This window comes from Bos mutus, chromosome 3 (genome assembly GCF_027580195.1).
Source record: "Bos mutus isolate GX-2022 chromosome 3, NWIPB_WYAK_1.1, whole genome shotgun sequence".
Lineage (NCBI taxonomy): Eukaryota > Metazoa > Chordata > Mammalia > Artiodactyla > Bovidae > Bos > Bos mutus.
Genome location: NC_091619.1, coordinates 47,917,529 through 47,940,571, shown reverse-complemented (window position 1 = coordinate 47,940,571; position 23,043 = coordinate 47,917,529). Strand labels below are relative to the sequence as shown.

The following is a 23,043-nucleotide window of genomic DNA, read 5'->3' as shown; positions in this document are numbered from 1 at the left end:
AGGATACTAGCATGTCTTGCTACTGGGCAGCAAATGTACAGGCTTGGGGATGGGGGTGGACAGGAAAGGGGGTCCAAGCTCATCCAACACCCCTCCACCTTTTCATGAAGCACACATCATGGGAATGCTAATTAGGGAAGGAGCTGCATTATTCCAAGGCTCCTAGGAACCGGACCTACTTGTGATGCAGAATCCTACTTTGCTGTTTTGGCAATCACTGGGCAAACACTCTGACCTGAACTCTTCCACATACCAAACATATTACATAGTGGAAATTTTAAAAGCCTGTGTTCCCTCCCCCAGCCTCACTTTCCCTGCTTTAATTTTCACCTTCCCTTTTCTACCAACTCCTTTTTCCCACTTTACTTATCCATCTGGCCCTGCCTGCAGCTGAGGGGGCAGGGCAGGTTCCTCAATCAGAGCTCTATTCTCCCCGAGCTGGCCCCAGGATCCAAAAAGATTTTTCTCCAAAGAGATTGAAGCCTGGGGAGCACCTCCCCTTCATCCCACCCCAGAAACCTGATTAGCTTGTCCTGGAGGGGGCCTGGGACCTCCGACTCACGAGTCATCCACGAAGCAGGGGTAAGGCATCTGCTGGAGATAGATTCCAACCGGAACCTCCTCCCGGGCCTGACTCCTCGTGATCCCCTGTTCAACCATGTCCTGCAGATAGGCAAACCCTCCCCAGATGTATCGGAAGTCTTCCACAGGATCAGCTCTGGGGCCAGAATCCCAGTACCTGAGAAGAAACCAGAGACAGGGACAAGGGATGTGGATGGGAATGGACAGGACAACTCACTCGTTATAAGCATGAGGGGACTTGGCATTCACTCTCCTGAAACTCTCTCCTGAACTTTTCCACACTCTCTGATTCTGTTTTCTGGGTCAAAGTTTAAATCTCAGTGATGAATATTAACCTCAGCATGATTTGTAATGGCTTTCATTCAAGGACTCTACTTTGAGCTTTACAAATTATCTTACTTCCTTTGATTTAACTTAATTTTTACTGATGTATAGGCTGAGCCCAGTTTCAATCCCTTACTCTGTAACAAATGTAATTTCTCAGTGACTCTGGTGAAACCTCATTTGCAGGATCTCTGTGAAGATAACCCAATACCTAGAGATTTTCATCTCCAAATTGCTCGAAGGCCAGCCAAGGACAAGTGCTAAGGTGAGGAAGTAAACACATGTAGCTGAATTCGCCTGGTCCCACCAACTAGCAGGGTCAACTGTCTAGCTTAGTTCTTTGATACCAAAGTGCTTTCCTGTGCCTTTCCAAGTGACCCTTCTGTCTCAGGAGGAGATGAGTGGCCTGAGCCCACAGGAGCCCCCTTTCCTTGCCTCATACATCACTGGGGATACCCAGGGCCTTCTGAGATCTCCTGAAACATCACCTGTCTTTGATCTTATTGGTTTTCTCCACCACATCTATGTCCATTCGGATCTTGTACTTCACATGGGGTGGTAAGGAACTGGTCCAGGGGTGCATGTCCGGAAATACCACTCCAGCCCAGAACCTGTTTTCCTCCAGCAGGGACAGGGCTCGCTGAGTGAGTTGAAATTCATCATCGTAGCTTTCAAACTTATCCAGGATCAAGCACTGTGCATAATCACAAAGGTTGAGAGTCTGAGGAACACCAAACGCAAAGACTCAAGGGCAAAACAGGGCAGAGGATCAGGGTTGCTGCCCCAGTGGATGGGTCAAAAGCAAGAAGACTTATAAACTTGCTGTTTGCTTAACTCGGCTCTGGTGTCAAGTCTTCAATGTGTGTAGATTTGGGGGGTGAAAGGGGGCTTAGAAACACTGACTTGCTCTCATCCCTGCAGATTTAGTAAGGACTGCACAATTGGGCTGTCCAAGGCTATCCAAACATGCAAGTCATCAAAATGACAAAAATACTCCCAGCTCTCACTCCCCAGTACATGGAGTCTAGGGAGTGGGGTCACATCAGATACAAGCTGCTTTGAAGATCAGAAAGCCAGCCGATAAAAGAGTTTTAAAGGGAGACAGAAACAGTCCCAGCAGTGAACCTTCCTGCCTCTCTGCAAACACACAAGGATGGCCAGCTGAGGGAAGAGTGAGGAGGAAGAGAGAAAATAACAGAAAACCAAAGGCATTTCGTCAGAGAAATCGTTTCCAGTTACAATTTTATGACAGGTAATGAGGATAGAGAAGGAATCTCCTAACCTGTCTTTTTCTTTTCTCCCCCTGGAAGAGAAAAAAATTGTTATCTAGAAAAGAGCAGAACTAAGAATTTCTTTTAATTTGAATATTGAGTGTTGTCCACTTTTATAGATTCATTAAAGCATTGTATTGTACTCGGGTGTGTTTTTTCCTTAATCTCCTGTTTCTATAATACACTGGGGTTATTGTGCGATGTTTCTTTCTTAGAATGTAACTCACAAGAGGTCAGCTGGCCTTGCTTTGATTAATCTGTTCACGGAATACTTACTGAGAGCCTGCAAGGTGCCAGAGCCTGTTTGGCTCCAGGGATACAAGGAAGAAAGATAAAATCTCTTCCTGAAAGAAACTCCAGACCTAACGAGAGAGAGTTGGTGTAAGCCAACAGTCAGAATGCAGGTTCTGGTGGAAGCAGGCCTGGGGTAGTCAAGCAGCCCGGTGGTGGAATGAAGCTAAGTCTACCTGGAGGGGATCCTAGAGGGCTGCCTGGAGGAAGAGACTCTTGAGTAGGACGAGAATAAGCAGGAATTAGCCAAGGGAAGAAAGCAAGGGAAAGGTCAGCTCAGGCATGGAGAATCACTCACAGAATTTCTCCAGACCTGCAAGAACAGAATAGAGATCCCTTTCCCTGGTGCTTTCAAACCACTATGGAGATTTTAAAAGACAACTATACTTAAGTCCCACTCCAAACGACGAAGACAGATTCTCAGAAGGCAAGATCATGGCATCAGTATTTTGTCAAACGCCCACACCCAGGTTGTCCTAGGGTATAGAGAAGAATGTAAGTGAGCAGAGGTGAGTGGTGAGAGGTGTGCACTAAAAAGGCAGGTGGAAACCAGGTCAGTTGCTCCGCTGGGTTTGCAGGGTGATTGGCCAACTGAAAGGTTTCATGGGATGCAGGGCTTTCCATGCTAGTCAGGAGTTTTCCTGGCAAAACCCTAAAAAGCCACAAGAAACCACTGTGGGGCTCTAAGCAGAGGTATGACATATGAGATTAGATCATATTTCTCAAAGTTCACTGGTGGTAGGAAGGGGAAGCTGGAAGCCTGGTTAGAAGGCTGCTGATGTAACACAGGCTTAAAGGAACACATTAACTCTCCCACAGAGCCTGGTGAGTGACCTGGAACCCTAGTTTTATTGAGGAGGAGACCTGGCAGAGCTCACATAGCTAGATGGTGGCAGAGTCTGGCTTCTCTCCCCATTTTTCAACTCTAGGTCCAGACTTCTTCCCACACCAGAAGCCACTGGTACAGCCCAATCTATGGGCTCTCCATGTGCTACGATTGTCTCATAAAGTAAGAGAGCATGCTTGGATGGGGGAGGGTTGGGAGGAGAATGGATACACATGTATGGCTGAGTCCCTCTGCTGTTCACCTGAAACTATCACAACACTGTTAATCATCTATGTGTGGGTTAGTCACTCAGTCATATCTGACTCTTTGTGACTCTATGGACTGTAGTCCACCAGATTCTTCTGTCCATGGGATTCTCCAGGCAAGAATACTGGAGTGGGTTGCCATTTCCTTCTCCAGAGGATCTTCCTGACCCAGGGACTGAACCCAGGTCTCCTGAATTGCAGGCAGATTCTTTACCATCTGAGCTACAGGGATAACCCAATACAAAATAAAAAGGTAAAAAAAAAAAAAAAGCATAGCTATTATTTTTTATTCCAATCCCAAAGAAAGGCAATGCCAAAGAATGCTCAAACCACCGCACAATTGCACTCATCTCACATGCTAGTAAAGTAATGCTCAAAATTCTCCAAGCCAGGCTTCAGCAATATGTGAACCGTGAACTTCCTGATGTTCAAGCTGGTTTTAGAAAAGGCAGAGGAACAAGAGATCAAATTGCCAACATCTGCTGGATCATGGAAAAAGCAAGAGAGTTCCAGAAAAACATCTATTTCTGCTTTATTGACTCTGCCAAAGCCTTTGACTGTGTGGATCACAATAAACTATGGAAAATTTTGAAAGAGATGGGAATACCAGACCACCTGATCTGCCTCTTGAGAAATTTGTATGCAGGTCAGGAAGCAACAGTTAGAACTGGACATGGAACAACAGACTGGTTCCAAATAGGAAAAGGAGTACGTCAAGGCTGTATATTATCACCCTGCTTCTTTAACTTATATGCAGAGTACATCATGAGAAACGCTGGACTGGAAGAAACACAAGCTGGAATCAAGATTGCCGGGAGAAAGATCAATAACCTCAGATATCCAGATGACACCACCCTTATGGCAGAAAGTGAAGAGGAACTAAAAAGCCTCTTGATGAAAGTGAAAGTGGAGAGTGAAAAAGTTGGCTTAAAGCTCAACATTCAGAAAACGAAGATCATGGCATCCGGTCCCATCACTTCATGGGAAATAGATGGGGAAACAGTGGAAACAGTATCAGACTTTATTTTTCTGGGCTCCAAAATCACTACAGATGGTGACTGCAGCCATGAAATTAAAAGACGCTTACTCCTTGGAAGGAAAGTTATGACCCACCTAGATAGCATATTCAAAAGCAGAGACATTACTTTGCCAACAAAGGTTCGTCTAGTCAAGGCTATGGTTTTTCCTATGGTCGTGTATGGATGTGAGAGTTGGACTATGAAGAAGGCTGAGTGCTGAAGAATTGATGCTTTTGAACAGTGGTGTTGGAGAAGACTCTTGAGAGTCCCTTGGACTGCAAGGAGATCCAACCAGTCCATTCTGAAGGAGATCAGCCCTGGGATTTCTTTGGAAGGAATGATGCTCAAGCTGAAACTCCATTACTTTGGCCACCTCATGCGAAGAGTTGACTCATTGGAAAAGACTCTGATGCTGGGAGGGATTGGGGGCAAGAGGAGAAGGGGATGACAGAGGATGAGATGGCTGGATGGCATCACTGACTCGATGCACGTGAGTCTCAGTGAACTCTGGGAGTTGGTGATGGACAGGGAGGCCTGGCGTGCTGCGATTCGTGGGGTTGCAAAGAGTCGGACACGACTGAGTGACTGATTTGATCTGATCTGATCTGATTACTTGTCTATTTTAAAATAAAAACGTCTCCCTTTTTTAAAAAAAAATCAGTTTGTCAAGTTTAGGACTGCACATACAGAGTTTTAGCATTGACAAATAGGGTGAACTTGAAATTAAACTTCCAAAATAAAAAAGAATATTATTGGGGAGATGGGAATTCTTTTCAGTTTCTTGTGGCTGTGACACACACACACAGAGAATAGTCTATCAATTCCCTCATAGCATTACAAGGCACTTGGCCAGAGGAGTCATAGAGGTCTTACGGTCTGATGTCTTTGCTTCCCTGATGAGGAAACTGGTATCCGATGGGCAAAGGTCCTTGTCTAAGGTCAATATGGGTCAGAAGCAGAATATGGATCCATGTCTTCAAATGTTAAGCCTGAAGGGTGGTGCTGTTCCTTCACATTCCTTTAAGAGCAGCCACAAAGTGGGAGTAACAGAATTCTTGAACAAGATCTCCTGCTTCTGGTCAATAGACCAGCACTGTCCAGTAGAACTTTCCACAACAATGGAAATGTTCTACTTTTGCCCTATCCAACATGGTAGCCAGGAAGCACACACTGCTATTTTGCACTTGAAATGAGGCTAATGCATCTGAGGCACTGGCCTTTTCACTTTATTTAAATTTAAATAGTCACATGTGACTGCTGGTTACTGTATTGTTAGCACAGCTCTAAAGATAGTAAATTTCCGGAGGTCAGGGGCCATGTCTTGTTTACTAAGTCTCTGTAACAGTATTTCCTCATGAAAGGGGCTTAATAAGTGTATACTGAATTGAGTTAAATTTAGAAGTCCCAAATGCTGCAAGAAATACAACCTTACTACTGTGTGTTTTGAACATAATCCTATGCACCTGAAATCAGATGACAAACTGGGAGAAATTAGTGAAAGGTGAATTTTTGGTATAATGTTAACAAGAGTATAACTCTCATTAAAGCAATAATAATAATAATAATAAAAACAAATACATTTTAATAATATGACTTTCTGAGCAATCTAACCCATTCTCTTTGAATTCTTCTTTCATGTCTTAAAGGGAAATCTTTAATAGTAGAGTAAGTGCTGATTTTTCAGTGATATTGTTTAGTCCTGCAATGACCGGGGCTCCATCCTGGCTGTTTTATCAGGCAGCTGATTCACAGCCATGTTTCCTGCTGTGTCTCTCTAGATTGGTACTCTGATAGTCTCTGGAAAAACAAAATCTAAATGGTTCTCACTCATTTTCACCCTGAAACATTTGACCCATTTTCCAAGTTAAATTATCATCTCTAGAAACATGGTACAGGGTAGTGTCTGAATGCCATCCCTACTTTGCTGTTTGCTAACCATGTGGCCTCTCTTTCTCTATTTGCAAAATGGAGATGTGCCTACCTTATAGGTATGTTCTAAGCATCACATGAGTGTGTTTGGGAAGGGCCAACCACTGCCTTCTGGTAAGAATAACAGTTGATGCTTAATGAAGGCTTACTATGTACCCAAAACTGGTCCAAGGGCTTTGCTTGTATTAACCCCGTGAATCCTCCGAACCACTTTATGATGATCACCCCAAGCTCTCTTATGAGGGAAACAAGCAAACTTCCTCTGGAGAGAACCTGTGTTTTAACTATGTAGGATCCTAAGAGTGAGTGAGTGTTAATTGTTCAGTCGTGCCCAACTCTGTGTGACCCCATGGACTGTAGCCCACCAGGCTCCTCTGTCCATGGGATTCTCCAGGCAAGAATACTGGAGTTGGTTGCCATTCCATTCTCCAGGGGATCTTTCTGACCCAGCAATCGAACCCAGGTCTCCTGCATTACAGGCAGATTCTTTACTGTCTGAGCCACCAGGAAAGCCTGTAGGATACTAAACAATTTCACAAATAATGAGGACTTGATCAATACCATTTTAATCACTGTTTTTGCAAAATATCTTCAAAGTTAAGAGAGTCCAGTGGCATTTAAGCCCAGCCATTTATAATAGCTGTTTGTCTAGGGAAGAAGACAGTTATTTTAAAAAAACAATATGGCTGGGAACACAATCCATCCCAAACTTATCTGCAGCACCCCATCTGGTTAGAAGTATGCTATGAACAGAAGCCAAAGCTTCCACCTGGGCAACAGGGGTGGCGGTGGGATGGATCCTAAGCCACTGGTGTTCACTAGCTTGCTCATTGTCCATTAGTTGAAAGTCAGACAACTCTATCCAGAGGAAGGTCTTATGAAACTAATCCAGAGGTCAAGGCAGAGCAGCTGTGGAAGCTCGTTTGGACATGAGTCAGAAGTCCCTAGGTCATACCCTGAGGTATGATTCATAATGTATCCTTGCATTCTCATGGGGAGGCTACCTGCCTCACAGCAAGTGACCTCATTCCCTACTGGCACTTACTCTGGGTCCCTGAAGTGAAGATCTTGACTAATGAACATGTATACTCATGTGAGTAGGTGCATGAGTGTGTTTGGGAAGCAATGGTGAATGACTACACCCTTAACCAAGGTCATGAATTTTGACACATCTGGTCTGGTCTGGTTGGCTTGTTAAGTTAAAACATAGTAGATTCTAATGAGACTGAAGCCACAGAGTCTGTTTATAAAAGCTCTTTGATTCTAAACAGAGAGAAACAGTGTGATCATGGATGCTGGGAAGAATATTGTAGGTAGATAAGAACTGGCCAGTGAGAGAGGCTCAGCAGAAAGATAGCATCACGACTAGGAAAAAATTCAAAGGGCATCTTCACTGATTAAAAAGACAGTCTCCGGGGTCTCATGGCTATCGTCTAGACAAATTTTGCAACCAGAATTGAGAATCTCAAAGAGAATTTTTAAAATGCCCTGTGATAGCCAAGGGCAGTAAAGCAGAGAAGAGGTTTCCTTGTCTCATTCAGTTTCCAACTGCTGTGGCCAAAATCTGGGTGGCAGGGTCATTGCCATTTGAAGTCTATACAATTCCTACCATTCCTTGTTGGTTGTTTTGCTGATTCTCAGCAGGAAGCAGAGTTCACCCTGCCGGAAGAGGTGTGGCCTTCTCCAGGGCAGACAGCTGTGTTCAGGACCTCTGGAGAATGCAGTCATTTGTTTATGCAGCTAAGTCAAACACCACCTTGGGAGAAGAAGCTGCAGTAGCAGCAGGCTTCCTTCTTCAACTGTGACCCCTCCAATGCTAATTCAAACACATTAACTAATAAATAAATTAAATTATCTCTTAAATGGAAAACTATATCCAGTAGAGGCAAAGAAAGAACCATTCTCTTGGCTTGAACTTGATAATCAAAGGAGACTGGTACTCTGGGCTGACCTTTTTTGGCTAATACGTTCAGGACATGTGAGGCATAAATCTTCAGGGAAAAGAAAAGCACTGCACCCTTAGAGACGCTGGCTCTGCAACCTTGTCTCTTACATCTTTAACTTCCACACTCAGGCCGAGAACAAAGTGGCTGATGAATGCCTCAAGTGGTCCTGCTGGTGTTAATGTAGACACCTGGGGTTCCTTTTGAAAAATGCCAATGAATGTGGGCAAACATCCCAGAATGAATTTCCTGGCAGATCTAAACCTTAACACTCAAGATTTGTTTCTCCCCACATGGAAAAAGCCACTGGATAAAATAGCTTTGGGCTGTTTGTGTTGGTTGGGATGGTGAAGTACAGGCCAGAGGCGCCGCAATAAATTTTATCTAACACACTGGGCACCATGAACAGACATCTGAAATGTTCAACTGTAAAAAGTGAGGAAATGCACCATGACTGGAAAACAAAGGGAGAGGAAATGCACAGCTGTTTAAAAATGTCTGTTTCTAAAATAAATACAATAATGAAACAAATAAAAAGGTCACGTTGGAGCATGAAGACTCACACTCCACCAAAGCCCCCAGGTGATGCTTCCTGTGTAGCTGGGTTCAAGGAAAGAGAACAGTCTGGCTGACTGCAGGGCACTTTAGCTCTCAAAGCTTTCTTGTTTAATCATTCCAACAACTTTGGGAGGTGAGTGTTATCATACTTAAAATATTTAATAAGCAACAGAGCCGGGCACTAACTGTTGAAAGCACATTCCAATCACAAAAACCCAGTCCAGCCACACTGGTAAATGCTGCCCTGGCTGTAACTTCACTTATCATCCTTATTTTCAGCAGGCAGGGGAACAATATTGCCTGAAATCACAGAACCAGTAAGTGATGGCAAGATGAGTTTCAGAAAATCTCACTGGGCAGTATGGGAGCTGAACAGAAGCAGTAAGAGACCAGAGGCCCAGAAACCAGCGAGGAGAGTTGGTACCAGTCCCTGTAAACAGAGGCCATACATGGAGAGAGTGAGGAAGGGGGGTTTCAGAGACAATTTGGAGGATAATTGACAGAGCTTGGAGGATTTGTGACATTTTGGATTTGCGCAACTTGCTTCTCCTCCATTAGATTGAATTGTAGCAGTTCTCTGAGATACTACCACTACGAAGGCCTTGGTAGCTCAGTCAGTAAAGAGGTTCGACCCAGGTTCGAGCCCTGGCAGGTGGGTTCTTTACCACTGGTGCCACCTGGGAAGCCTCTAAACCTAGCTATTTCCAACCAGAAAAGACTGAAAAAGAATAGTATCTGCTATCCTGAACTTTACAAAATAATTACTGTCCTTATCCAATTTATTAAATGGGCTTCCCAGGTGCTCCTAGAGGCAAAGAACTAGAGTTCGATCCCTGGGTCACAAAGATTCCCCGGAGGGGGAAATGGCAACCCATTACAGTACTCTTGCCTGGAGAATCCCTCAGACAAAGTAGCCTGGCAGGCTATGGTCCATAGGGTTGCAAAGAGTTGGACACGACTGAAGCGTGCATCCAACTCATTATATAATTTATCCAAACTTACTGAGCTCCCTACTAATGTGGCCCCTATGGTAGAAGAAAAAATTTCCTCTTCACAGCCAGACAGTTCTGGGTTAGAATTCTGAAGCCATCTCTTATCTGCTGTGGTATATTAGGCAACTAGGTCTTTCATTCTATAAAATGGTAACAATTATGCCCGCTGGGCAGGCGGGAGTGTTGCACGAGATGACATGTAGGACTGTCCAGCACAGTGGCTGGTCACAGCAGGCTCAAACGCACCTTCCTTCCTTCCACCTATGACTCAAGCCCTCCCTATCCCCAACCTGTGTTCTCCTTCCTCCATCCAGTTCTATGTTTCTGAAAGACTGATGAGACATAAAATAAGATCATTGTCCATAAGCTGTTTGTGATCCAGTTCATGGCTCTTGAAATAATATGCTTTCATGCTGTAGACTTTTGTACCCTTCTGGAATTATCTGACAGTCCTGATTCTAAACCAGTTCATAAGGTTAATATGAAGAGTGGCTTCATATCCCTGGTTAATGCTTATGTGAAATGAGAAAAAGGACATTCCTCACATGGCCTGTGGTTCAAGGGTAGACATCCTTGTGGTTCACAGCAAGAGCTGCCATGCATCAAATGGCTAGGTGCCCAACCCTCTCCAGTCTCATCCTCACAGCCACTTGGAAAGGAGGGCACTGCCAGCCCCACCTAAGATGTGAGGAATCAAGGGCAGAGAATTTACACACAGGCTTAACTAATCAATGGCACTGAGTGAGTGCCATCATTCTAAATGCATCGCACACTTCACTCACTTCATCCTCCACAGCGATTCTGTGAGATCTGTTGTGTTATTACCTATATTTTACAAATGACAAAATTGAGCCTTTGTAGGTAAAGTAGATTTCCCAGAGGGATACAGCTTATAAGCCAGATCCAAGATGTTTATCCTCACTGGTGGGTGAGAAGATTCCCCAAGCAGTGACCTAACATGGTATACAATGACCCAGCAAGGCAGCTCCAGAGGCATGGTACGCTCTCCAGCCTGCTCCATGGAACGTCCAGTAACTAAGGCCTTACCCCAAGCAGAGAGAAAGAAGATTTAGCACTTCTATGAGGTGAGGAGAGAACCTACTGAATCACTCCCCTTTCCTATAACGACAAAATGTATAAAAATTTGGTCTTAGTTCTTGGAGCTGCTGTTGTTCAATATCACTTCTGAATGCCACACTGACCTGTGAAAGTCACTCAGTCATGTTCGACTCTTTGCAACCCCATGGACTGTATAGTCCATGGAATTCTCCAGGCCTGAATACTGGAGTGGGGAGCCTTTCCCTCCTCCAGGTGATCTTCCCAACTCAGGGATCAAACCCAGGTCTCCCACATTGCAGGCAGATTCTTTACCAGCTGAGCCACCAGGGAAGCTGACCTGGATCAACATATTTTATGTTTTACAGTATTTTTTGCTGAATTTTCCTGAAATGATTTTTTTCTTTTCTTTTTTTGGAACAGGCAGGGAAGTAGGCTTTGAGTCTGGCCCAGAAGTTCTCAAAGCTCTTTAACGAAAGTCATATTATTGAAGAGGGGAGAGGCTCAGTCAAGCCTTAAACAGCCTGTGCAGGAACACGTTTACTGCCCTGTCCTGGAGAAGTCCTGCAGCCACTGTGAAGGGGTTTTCATGCCCTGTCTGCTCCTGAGGATAAGAACTGGGGAGTTTCCAAGGCTCTGCCTTGGACTTCCCAATTCCAAGGCTCTTCCTGACTTCCCAAAACACAAGGACAAAAACAGAACATCCCGGGACCAGTTGCAAGGATCAGATTCTTCTTCACTACTCTTCACCCCCTTCTTCTCTTTTCAGGTCACTGGTCCTCACTTTTCCTCCCCCCACCACCCCTGAGGGCAGGAAGATCAGAAACCTCAGCACAGTTACCTGCTGGGTTTCTACCACCATCAAAACCCCTGTTAGGAACCCCTGGGGCAGGCCACTAACTGGTGGCTATCCTAGTCTTTGCTTAGGAGCACTTGGCTGGGCTAATGGGATTGCAAGTCCCTGGGGACATGCTGGTGGCTGATGTTAGATGAGATTACAGCTTTGAAATCCCTAGAGGAGCAGCAGGAGGGGCTCAGTGTCTGGGCCTAATTTCACTAATTCCACTCGCCTCCTCCCAAGCAGTAGCTTCTGTTTGTTTGTTTGTATTTTACTAAAAAGTTAATATTAAGTGCTTACTAATTGCCAGGCACTGTCTTAAGTGTTTTGCAAGAATTAACCCAGTTAATTCTCCTAACAAGCCTATTAGATAAGTATCAATATATCCATTTTACAGATGCAGAAATTGAGGCACAATTAGCAGGGATTTGAACCCAGGTGGTCTGGTTCTAGAAACTAAATTCTTAACCATCTAATATATATTAAGTATCTATTTGGTATCTGGTACTATATTAAGCACAAGATATGTGGAAAAACTGATCTTTCAAGAAAATAAGTCCTTTACATCACTATACAAATATCAAGTCAAACAAAAGGTAAGAGGTATTCTGACAGGACCTCACAAAAAAGACTGTGAGACCCAGTGAACTCCATTCAGCAAGAGTAAACAAATAGAGTGCCTCTGTCCAGAACCCATCCAAAAATCCTGCCTATATTATAACCACAGTGGCAGACAGGGGTGGGCATGGCCAGGAATGGGGGCTTAGCTGGCAGAGGCATTGCAAGAAGAAAACAGCAACTGAGTAATTGTACGAGGGACTCCGAGGCCCCACCAATCTGATAGGTCTGTGAAAGCACAGATTACTAGGCCTCTTCCCTGGTAATTCTGAGTCAGTCGATCTGGGTTTGTGTCCAGAAATCTGTCTTGTAGAAAGCACCTATGGTCACTGCTGCCTTCAGACAAGTGGGAATCACTTTGAATGACCTGAACTTTGGTTGTGTTGCTGCCACGCCTGGCCCCTTCTGAAAGGCCTCCTAGGAAGCCTGTGCTGACACATCCACGGTTCTGGAGAGGAAGTGGCGCATACACTGGGAGAATTCTGGTGGCTCCAAGAGCAGCAGGGAGTCTTTAAGAATGCTGTGGTGACAGATGAAGGTGGGCTTTTTTTCACTAGTCAGTTATCCTTAGGACCACAGAGTATGGGGGAGATGGGCTTGCTCTTGGGGGCCACTGGCTTAATTTCCTCTCCTATTTCCTTGAGCATCTTCTCTGTGTCAATGTGCTGTCTGACATGAGGCCCATTGGTAGCTGCAATAAGCTCCCAGACAGAGATGTTCCCTGGGAGTCTGAGGTTGAGAATTTGAACATAACTAGGATATGTTCCCTGACTCTGATAACTCCAGTCTGCTGATCAGCTGGAGATGGACATATTAATAGCTGACACGAATCTAACTGGAACAAGATCTACGAGAGATGCGAAGAGAGGGCCAGGGAGGCACAGAGGAGTGAATGACTAACCCTACATTGAAGCAGAAGTGACATTTGAGAGCTAAGTCTCAAAAAATGAATGAATAGTCACTCAATCGATGGGGGAGGGAAAGCTTTTTGGACTTCTCTGCCTTGTGTTTCTTCTTTTGGGGAAAGACCTTCCCCCACTTTACAGTAACCCTGCTCAGTCCATGAGACTCAGATGAAGCTAACGCTGCCTCCCTTACCCCTGGGTGGTACACAGTCCCCTAAGGGGCTGGTGATAGGTAGAGTGGCCAGGCCAATACTGTCCAGGAGGACTGTGAATGCTGTGGGAAAGCCACTCCCTCTTTCCGCAGAGATTTTGGTATAAGGATGACCACTGAGGGCTGTGAGCAGCTGACTCACTACCCAGTGGAGAGGATCTGGCTGAGATCAGAGTCGGGCCAAGGCAAACAGCAAGGTAAGAGGGGGAAGGACACAGTGTCCTAGGTCCCCTGAACTTCCAGGTTATGTCAACCAATAAATTGTCTTTATTTAGGCAAAAAGCCTCCAATACTTTGGCAGAGAAACAGCCATTTGTAAAGAATGACACCATGAGAAGCCAGGGTGTGCTTTAGGGTGGTGGCAGGGCCAGTGGGGCAGAACTGAAGATGTGTGGACGAGCAGAGGCTGGGAAGGCGGGCTGGGGCAGGTTTGGAAGGGACTTGTCTTCTTGGAGGGTGGGTCATTAAGACTGTAAGTGTGAGAGTGATATTAGCAGATGTGAGTTTGGAATGTAACTCTGGTGTCATCATGGAGAAGAACCTGAACCAACAAAGAGTGGACTCTGGAGTCCAGGGAGGGAGGATTTAGGAAGGACTGGTAGAGAGATGAGAAGGCCTCTGGGGTTCAGAGAGCCTAGAAGGTAAGAGGAGGAGCTGAGAAATACTAAGAGATGAGAAGACAAAGCTCAGTGACTGGGCATGACAGAGGCAGGGCAGGAGTCTGGGCAGCAGGCTCTACCTCCTGTCTACTCCACCTAATAGCTAATGGGGATCTTACCTAAACTCTTTAAGCCTCAGCTTCTATATCTGTAAAGTGGGAATGATGACAACTGACACTTGATGGAGCTGTCGGAGGACTGAAGGGACTAACGTACGTGAAAACACTTAGCACAGAGATTGGCACAAAGTTACACAATTAATGAGAAGTGTTGTGTGGAGGGCGATTTAAGGGTGACCCTAAAACCTCTAATTTAAGAATCTGGAAAAATGCAGAGGACTTGATCAGGGTAGGAAATGCTGAAGGAGGATGCATTGTACAGGGAGGGTGAACGCAAATTTATTTTGGGACATGTTGAGTCTGATGTGCCTGTAGAACCTGGGGGTGGGAGTGTCTAACAAGCAGGGGGACCTCATAACTTGAGGTTCGGTGACACTAGCAGTGGACAGCCGCTGAGGCAATGCAGACAAGAGATGGCTAAGGACAGACGTGACACCATGAGGGCTACAAGGGAACAGCCAAGAAGGATTTAGGGAGCTGTCAGGAGGCAGGAGATGTGAAGAGGGAACTGTTTCAATTGTGGATAAGCTGATAGAGAACAAGATCCATCTCTGTTTGGGGACTGTGGCAATCTTTGAGTGAGGAAAATGAGATTTGAAACCCAAGACCACTTGACTTGCTAAGGAATCTCTGGCTCCATGTACAGGGCTGTCCTGAAGGGGTCTTGGGTGGCCCTCAGGTGACTTGCTACCCTTACCTCCAGATATTGATTAGCCAGGCGTAGGGCACGATCAGTGATGTTAAATATATCCCTCCAGTTGAAGTTGTCCACATCGTCAGCCTGGCCCTCTCGAGGCCCGTTATAGAGGAAGCTCAGGACGGCTTCAGCAGTGATGCCTTCCTCACCAAGCTGCCTATTCCAAAAAGCTTTTACTGTTGGGTTCTCCAGAGTGTCCTTGGGAAGAAGCAATACAATTACAGCATTTAGAATTCCACAGGATCTCTGGTCTTGTTTTTAGGCCATTGCCAATTTTTAACAAATAGGATAGACTCTAAGGTTCCCTAAAAATCTAGTGGGTTTTCTTCTACCATAAAGCATATCTAGCTATATCCTGTTTTCCCCCTATACATAGGTCTCTATAAGAAAGGAGAGATGGGGGAGAGGGGTAGGGACATGGTATATTGGAAGCTTTCTTTTTCTTAAGGATTTTCTTTGGTTTCCTTTAAATTATTTCTGCTACGCAGGACTCTTACCTCCTGATTTTGCAAAATGGAAAATGGGACCAGGGAGACACATTTGACTATCTTTGCAGTTACAGAACTGGCCCCTTGCGGAGATGCCCCTTTGAATCGGAGGCCCTCATGTATATGCATAACAGTGAAGAACCTCAGGAGGTCACTTGTCTTATGATGGTTCTTGTATTTCCCCAGTTTCAAAAACCTGTGCTGTACTTAGTCGCTCAGTTGTTTCCAACTCTTTGTGACCCCACTGACTGTAGCCCGCCAGGCTCCTCTGTCCATGGGATTCTCCAAGCAAGAATACTGGAGTGGGTTGCTATGCCTTCCTCCAGGGGATCATCCCAACCTAGGGATAGAACCCAGGTCTCCCGCATTGCAGGCAGATTCTTTACCATCTGAGCCACCATCAAAGCCCTAGGTCCCATGCAAAGTCAATGATTCCACTTAAGGACAGCTTCAAAAACTGGCGCCTGTTATATTTTGATCTAATTCCAGGGAAAGTTTTGGGAAGAGGAAACAAATGGAACTTTCCTGGCCCTTCTCTTCCCCTCTCCCTCCCGACCTCTAATGCCATCCGTACTCTGATCATGCTCATCTGTGTGCTCTTGTCAAAGAAGTACCAGATCTGGGGCCCTACTTCTTCCCAGACTTTGACCAACTTCCTGACACGCTCCAGCTCTTCAAACGTCGAATTAGCCTAAAATCAGACAGAGACAGCAAAAGAATGGAGAGAGAAAAAGTAAGAGAGAATCTTTGGTTGTACCTTTCCTGTCACTAACCTTCAATGTTTAGGAAAGGGTTTTCAAGGAAGTGTCTTTATTTTTTCAGTCAACTGATATTTCCCAGAACAATCGGCTATTTCCCAGCCTCCAGGACTGACAGAATCTCATTTCTCAGTGGTATTTCTAATATTGATGATGTATTGTCTCAGAATCTCATTAAAGCTAGATTTGGACTCCCTGTGAGCAAATGCTCTCCCTCCCTTCCTCCCTATCTTTGTCTATTCCCGGAAGCTAGGCTTCAGAGAACTGTGAACTCCTCTCTAAGGGATAGAATTTAGGCAATGAGGAAGAAAATATCATTGCAGGCTCCATAGAGAAGGGAGGGTCCAGGCAGGGGCACCGGTGCAAAGCCTTCCCAGGGGAGGAACCCAGTGTCCACTGAGCAAAAAACAAACAGAAGGCTACCACCAGGAGGGCACAGTAAAACACACACACACACTCACACATACACACACATGCATGCACATACACTCTCATTCTACTGGACAGCCAGAGGCAGAAGGCAGAAGGGACAAGACCAGCTGGGACCTTACATTCTTCAGTATTCTGCGTGTTGCAGGGGAATCTGGAGTAAAGAGGATTTTTCCCATCAACAAAGGCTTTGCTGCCCTCCAGGCTATTTTGGTTAGAGGGTTTGACTCCAGGCTCTGGATCAATGCGTTACAAAAGGTTGCTGTCAGGAGAGAAGGGATGGATTTTATAGAAACTCCCTGTTGCTCAGCTAAACATAGTCATTAGTGTGTTCAAATCACATGTTTCATTCAACTATATGCTGGAGGATTTGACAAATAACCTAAATTAATAGGCTGCACTCCACCAATAACAAGCTCATCATTAGTAAGTAACAAAATGCCACAGTGCATCTCAATAAAGGCCTCATCAGAGAAACAAAGGACGGGGCTTGCCCTCGCTTTCTTTTTTTTTACCCCCCTGCTTTAGAAAAAGGTTGAGAAGACTGCTTGCGATTATTAAAAGAAACAGAGGACATTCTCAGATGAAAGGGACCGAGAGGCCAAATGAGGCCTTCACTGGAAATCTCAGCTTTAGTTTCAATAATTTCCCTTCAATTAGCCGCTTAACTTCTTTGTTGTGTGTGGCTATCTTGGGGCCCAACTGCTTTGGGTGCGTGCCTCATTGCCTCTTTAATTTTTAACTAGTGGGCTAAGTTGCATTTCGTCCATACCCCACCCTCCTTTACCCCACAGGAGCCAAAAAAAATAGGGAAAAGTGGGAAAGATAACTTGCAAGCAACTTGCCATTTGGAACACAATTCAATAGTACTCACACGGATTTTCACCGTATTGTGTTTGTAAAAACATCCCCCAGCCATATTTATTTGCCAGAGCCCTTCTGACCCCAGCCCTGCTTGCAACTCTGGGCTGCCTCCTCATTTATCTTTCTCTTCCTCTAGAACTTAACCCTAGTTCAATCAGATCAGTAGGAAATGTCCCCTCTGTTCCCTTTCCAAGCGGGTCTCAGTTCTTTCCTTGACTCACTTCCAGATTTCTTTCTGAGCACTGCCCCTCTTCCTACTTGGGGAAATGGACTCTGTGCAAGAAGAAGCCTCTTTGCCCAAAGCTGATCAACAAGACCCAGGGTAAGTCAACCCCAGGATTAATTTCACCTGCAAGTGTTACCCTATCAGCTTAACCCAACATTAGAAGCCAATTTATATGCAGGACTTAGAAAACTTACTTGTTCTTTCGTCATAAGAATAGATAGGATCTTTCCTTGTGGAGTCGATCCCTAGAAAGGCCTTATAGTTATTGTCTTCATACCAGTTGAAGGAGAACACCCGAGATCCTCCTCCCTCGGGGTAGCCACACAAGAGGTCAGACAGGATGCCCATCAGCTGCGTGAAGGTCTCCGGGCCACCAGTCTGCACGAGTGGCCTGGTCACCCACAGCAAGTCTTGAACACTTGGCCGGTGGATGAACTATGGCAAGGCAAAGGCTTCAGGTCATTCTGAGGCAGTCAGAGTCACAACCCACTGTGAAGCCAAAGCTCCAAAGTTTGGGGAGACCTCAGCATACGCGTTTGATTTCCACATTTAAAAGAAAATATAAATATTCTTGGCGATCTTTAATCCAGGTGTGAAATAAAAGCTACTGCCATCCACTCAGGCCCTAGGAGGAAACTAGGATGAGCCTTAAAGAAGATAAAAGAGTTAACTTCCAAAAGCATTTTAATATTACTTCTCTTTCCCAGTCTGTTTAGCATGAATTCCCTGGGAATGTATCCTTAGCGAAATGTAGAGAATATTTCTTTGTAAGTCAGTTCTTTGGTTCTGTTATTCCCACCAAGATGGAGCTACTGGAAAAAACTGGGAAATGAAATGAAGGAGTAGCTCTGTCTTAGAAAGGCAAAGTCAGGGCAAATTTGGTCTTTGGCCAAAAGTTTAGAAATTAGTTTCTTATATTTGGAAAATTATCTTCTTATTAGCTCAGCTTTACCAAATGTGGACTGTTCCATTTACCTGAAATGTGTGGTTTGTGGTTTCTTTCCGTCTGTGTGTGTGTGTATATATTTTAGGATCGAAGCAAATATAGAACAAATGAACTCTCCATTCCTGGAAAAACTCTTTAAATTTTGCACCAAACTAAGAAGAGGCTGGTGGTCCTCTCTCCATATGGGTACTGGTGGCACTCACTGGCCTCATTTTTTGAAGGTGAATCTATAATGCTGAGAACTAAGTTAAGGGCTGCCAGAGTTGCCAAGATATCAGTTTCCATACTACCATTTGACTTTAAAGGAAAATACAAAATAAAAACCATGCTGCTTTTATTCCCCAAACAGACTTGGTTACCTGTTTTCAAAGGCATATGGAGGTCTTAAAAAACCATTCAATCTGGTGAGACTGAAAATAGTTCTCCTACTGCAATAAGTGATGTTTACCTGTCATCTCCTCTCTGTCCACATGCCAACACTTGCCCTCTGAGACTGTTGAGTGCCGTGGAGAATCCACATAGTGAGTCACGCCTATAATCACAGTCTAGGCTTCAATAATAAAGATGGAATCTCAAATTGCTTTAATAGCAGTAAGCCTTATGACAGTCTTGTAAGAGGTTATTACCATTATTATGTTGCTCATTTAATCAAAGCGCTCAGAGATGAAGAGGCTGTTCCAGGGTCAAATGGTCTAGTATCAGTTAATGTAAACAGGGCCATCTGTTTCAGTGCAGTTCACGAATGCTAGACTTGTTATCTAGTCAGGCAAGAAACTTTCTGGAACTCCCACATGGAGTTAAGAGTGTTGATTTGCTTTGGAGATTAAAAAAAAAAAATTCTCTATCAACTTCAACCCTATTATACTGATATACATTTTTTAAATGCTTATGAAGAGAAGAATGTTAAATAGAGACTCCCACTACAGCAGGTGGTCATCAGTACAATGGGTCCTTTTCTAACTTGCCCTGCACAGCACTCTGCCCAGGCTGAGCTTAGTTTTATGAGGACAGATTCTAACCATGCAGATTTCAAGGTTGGCAAAGCCCAAATCAGCTGAGAATACTGGAGGGAAAAAAATTTGGGGAAAATTATGTTTCCCCTTTGCCTCTCTTTCATAATATTCATTACACATGAAGCTAATTGTTTATTTCACAGCTCTCCTCCCTGTTGGACTACATATTTCACAAGGCAGTGACCATATATCTGTCTCTTCATCATCGTGACCACAGCACCTGTCATCTGTTGAGTGGAAAATTGTTTATATATGGGCAAAGGCTTGTGTATTTGATTAAAATGTGCACATCATTTATAAAACAACACCAAAAAGTCACTCTCTTTGTGATGAAATGAGTAAAGTATATAAGACACTTAGAGTCTGTACGTATATGCTATTACTATTAATGGTATAGATTCATGTGGATTTTAAGGACATAAGAGAATATAGGATCATGTCAGAAAGAATGAAAAGATTTGAATTCAGTTGTCAGTCCCCTGATAATCCACTATACCAGTTAAAGTGTTGTTTCCTTCTAGGTGTGAAATTAGACAAATGGTTCCTTTCTGTCTGCCTCCCACTCAGGAGCATGGATAATTAAGGATATATGAACAGGTGTTTTGAAATTGCTAGACGGAAAAATCAAATGTATTTCTCCTTGGACGGGTCCGAGGTACAATTAAATTATTTGATATATTAAGTGTGATAAAACACTGAAAAGATATAATGGAATTATATTACTGTCATCAAGCCACTTACTTCTTGAATTCTTGGTGACATATCAGATAATATTCTTCCCCAGGATCTCAGATTCATACCTTGAGAACGGCTGTCTAGGAGTCTGGGAAACTGTAATTGATAGGAAAAAAATATTTTAAAAACATATATATACATGTATGTGTGTGTGTATAGTTCTACATATGCACTTTTGGTGCTATCTGATCTCCAGTATGCTGGTAAAACATTTCCTACCTTCTTTCTGATTACAGGACCTCTTCTGCAAGATTGCTTTCAAAAACAAGTTTTTGTCTAAGAGAAAATCAAAGGTTCTTATTCTCAACCCTACTGAACTAGTCAATCACAAATAGTTTTATGGTGACATTAAATACACCAAAGTGATTCTGATTGCTGGTTTAGTGATACCAAACAAGACTCCTGGAGGAAGGAAAAGAGAGCAGCTGCTGGTGCGTAAAGGAGGCTGCGTGCGGAGGGCGCCCATCTGTTCACCTGGGCTTTGTGGACACTCGCAGGCTTCCTTGTCATTGTTGTCCCTTTATGTCCTTTCCAGACAGGTTGTGTTTCTTCCTCTGTTCAGCACCAATCTCTTATGGATGTGCCAACTCCAGCACCTTTCTTTTCAAAGCTGCTGCTGGCAGCCTTGAATAGAGAGAGTAGTTCCCTCTCAGAGTCTCTGTCTCACGCTAGTGTTCTAGTGATCCCAGGCCTGTGCAGCAATACAGCGCTGTTTGCGTGTTTTCCACTGCTGTGGGGAAGGTGGAAGTTCACGAGTTTTCTGGCTCTGAGTCCCAGAGCCTGATGTGAACACCTTGTTTGGCAGAAATCAAGTTCAAGTCCTGAATGAATGACTTCATTCTTCATAGTTTGAAAATGATTGAATCACCAGTTCTCTGTTTTTTTAGGATTGACTTCTAACTTTTGAGATGGTGATTCAAACTCAAGTGTGCCCCTTGAGTAGGCCTGGAGGGGATCTGCATTTTAACAAGCTCAACATATAATTCTCTTTCATATATTTGTGGACCACAAGCCACAAGCCTTGCCTTCTCATTTGCCAGTACCGCTCTCCTAAATGCTGGGGGTACTGACCCAGCTGCAGCAAAGCAGAGAAGCAGGTGGAGTTAGGCTTTGAGCAGCCTGGCTATTTCTAGCTGTGGCCCTGCTCCCCTCTCTCCTGGCTGTAGGTGCAGGAGCCCTCATATTTCTCTCTGACTCTGAACTGAAGAGTAAGTGTATGTATACTTATGGAGCATTAGCGTTTCAGACTTACTTTATAACTGCAGTATGAAAGACCTCCTTATGCATGCGAGCTACAAAGCAGCAGCAGGAGAATTTTCTAGACTAAGGAGCAGTAAAGCCACCATTGAGACTGTAACCTTGAGAAAAGTCTTTTCTCCTTAACCTTTACACTGGTCCCAGACTTTGGTCTTGCCATGACTACTTTGCAAACTCCTTGAAAATAGCTTCAGTGTTGGGCAAAGTACTTTAATTCCTGTTTTCCCATAAGATGGTGGGGCTGAGAAGAGTAGGTAGGAAGGGAGGAAGCCAGCAGGTAAAAATATATGCCAGTGGTAAGATATCACTCAGTCCTGCTGACTCGCCTTCCAAACTACCTCCAATAAGAACTATTACAGATGAAAGGGGATATAAGACATAACCAATTACAATGCTGCTGTGAACCTTATTTTGACTTTGATCTGAACAAACCACCTGTAACAAACAAAGGGAAAGTTAACGTAACAGGGTATTAGGTATTATTGAGGAATTAATTTTGTTGGGAGTGATCATAGAACTGTGGTTTTGTTAAAACAAGTAAGTTTTTATGTTAGAGATACATAGGGAAATATGTGCGGGTGAAATGTTGTGTGTGATTTGCTTTAAAAGACTTCAGGGAAAAAAGGAACAGATAAAACAAGAACAGCCAAATGTTGATAATAGTTGAAGCTAGGTGATGGGTACATGAGAGTTTATGATGTTATTTTCTCTTTTATAGTTATTTCTATAATAAAATTCTAAAATTAAGGTTTTTGCATGCATAAATAAATTAATATTGCATGAATACTCTCGCCTCTCTTTGTTCTTTCCTCACTAAACTGTTTTGCTTAAGTTCTCTTTGCTTCTTTCTCAGAACATCTTATCAGAACAGCCTTCTTGCTGGCCTCTTGACCCTAATCTCCTTCCTTCAGATGCACCCTCCACACTATAGCCTGAGTTACCTGACATGACAATACAATCATGTTACTTCTCTCGCACAAAGATCCTCCGTGGCTCCCTACTGTCTCCAGGAGAGAAGGTCAGTACCCATGCTGGACACACATGACTTCTCATGAGCTGGTGCGTGGCTCCCTCTCAAGCCTTCTCTCTTACTTTTCCTTCAGAGTCTAGACTTCATTCTACACTCCCTAATGTGCCAGTCCCTTTCTCATGCTTCCTGGCCTGTGCACATTGTCTGCCTCCCTCCTCTGCTTGGTAAAGTTTTCCTCATTCTTCAAGGCTGA

The 23,043-nt window shown here is 44.1% G+C and overlaps 1 protein-coding gene across 3 annotated transcripts in view; it reads right to left on the bottom strand.

Annotated features, from left to right (window-relative positions):
• The window catches only part of ABCA4 (ATP binding cassette subfamily A member 4), a 144,102-nt gene that overhangs the window by 80,866 nt on the left and 40,193 nt on the right, over positions 1–23,043 (bottom strand). For all 3 annotated transcript variants that reach the window (XM_005894702.2, XM_014477908.2, XM_070367652.1), the window contains exons 7-13: positions 20,570–20,659; positions 18,064–18,304; positions 16,902–17,041; positions 16,167–16,283; positions 15,105–15,302; positions 1,395–1,600; positions 563–739 (exon numbers count right to left, since the gene is read on the bottom strand). In XM_005894702.2, the coding sequence (XP_005894764.2) occupies positions 563–739; positions 1,395–1,600; positions 15,105–15,302; positions 16,167–16,283; positions 16,902–17,041; positions 18,064–18,304; positions 20,570–20,659 (1,169 nt within the window). The remainder of the gene's footprint in view (positions 1–562; positions 740–1,394; positions 1,601–15,104; positions 15,303–16,166; positions 16,284–16,901; positions 17,042–18,063; positions 18,305–20,569; positions 20,660–23,043) is intronic.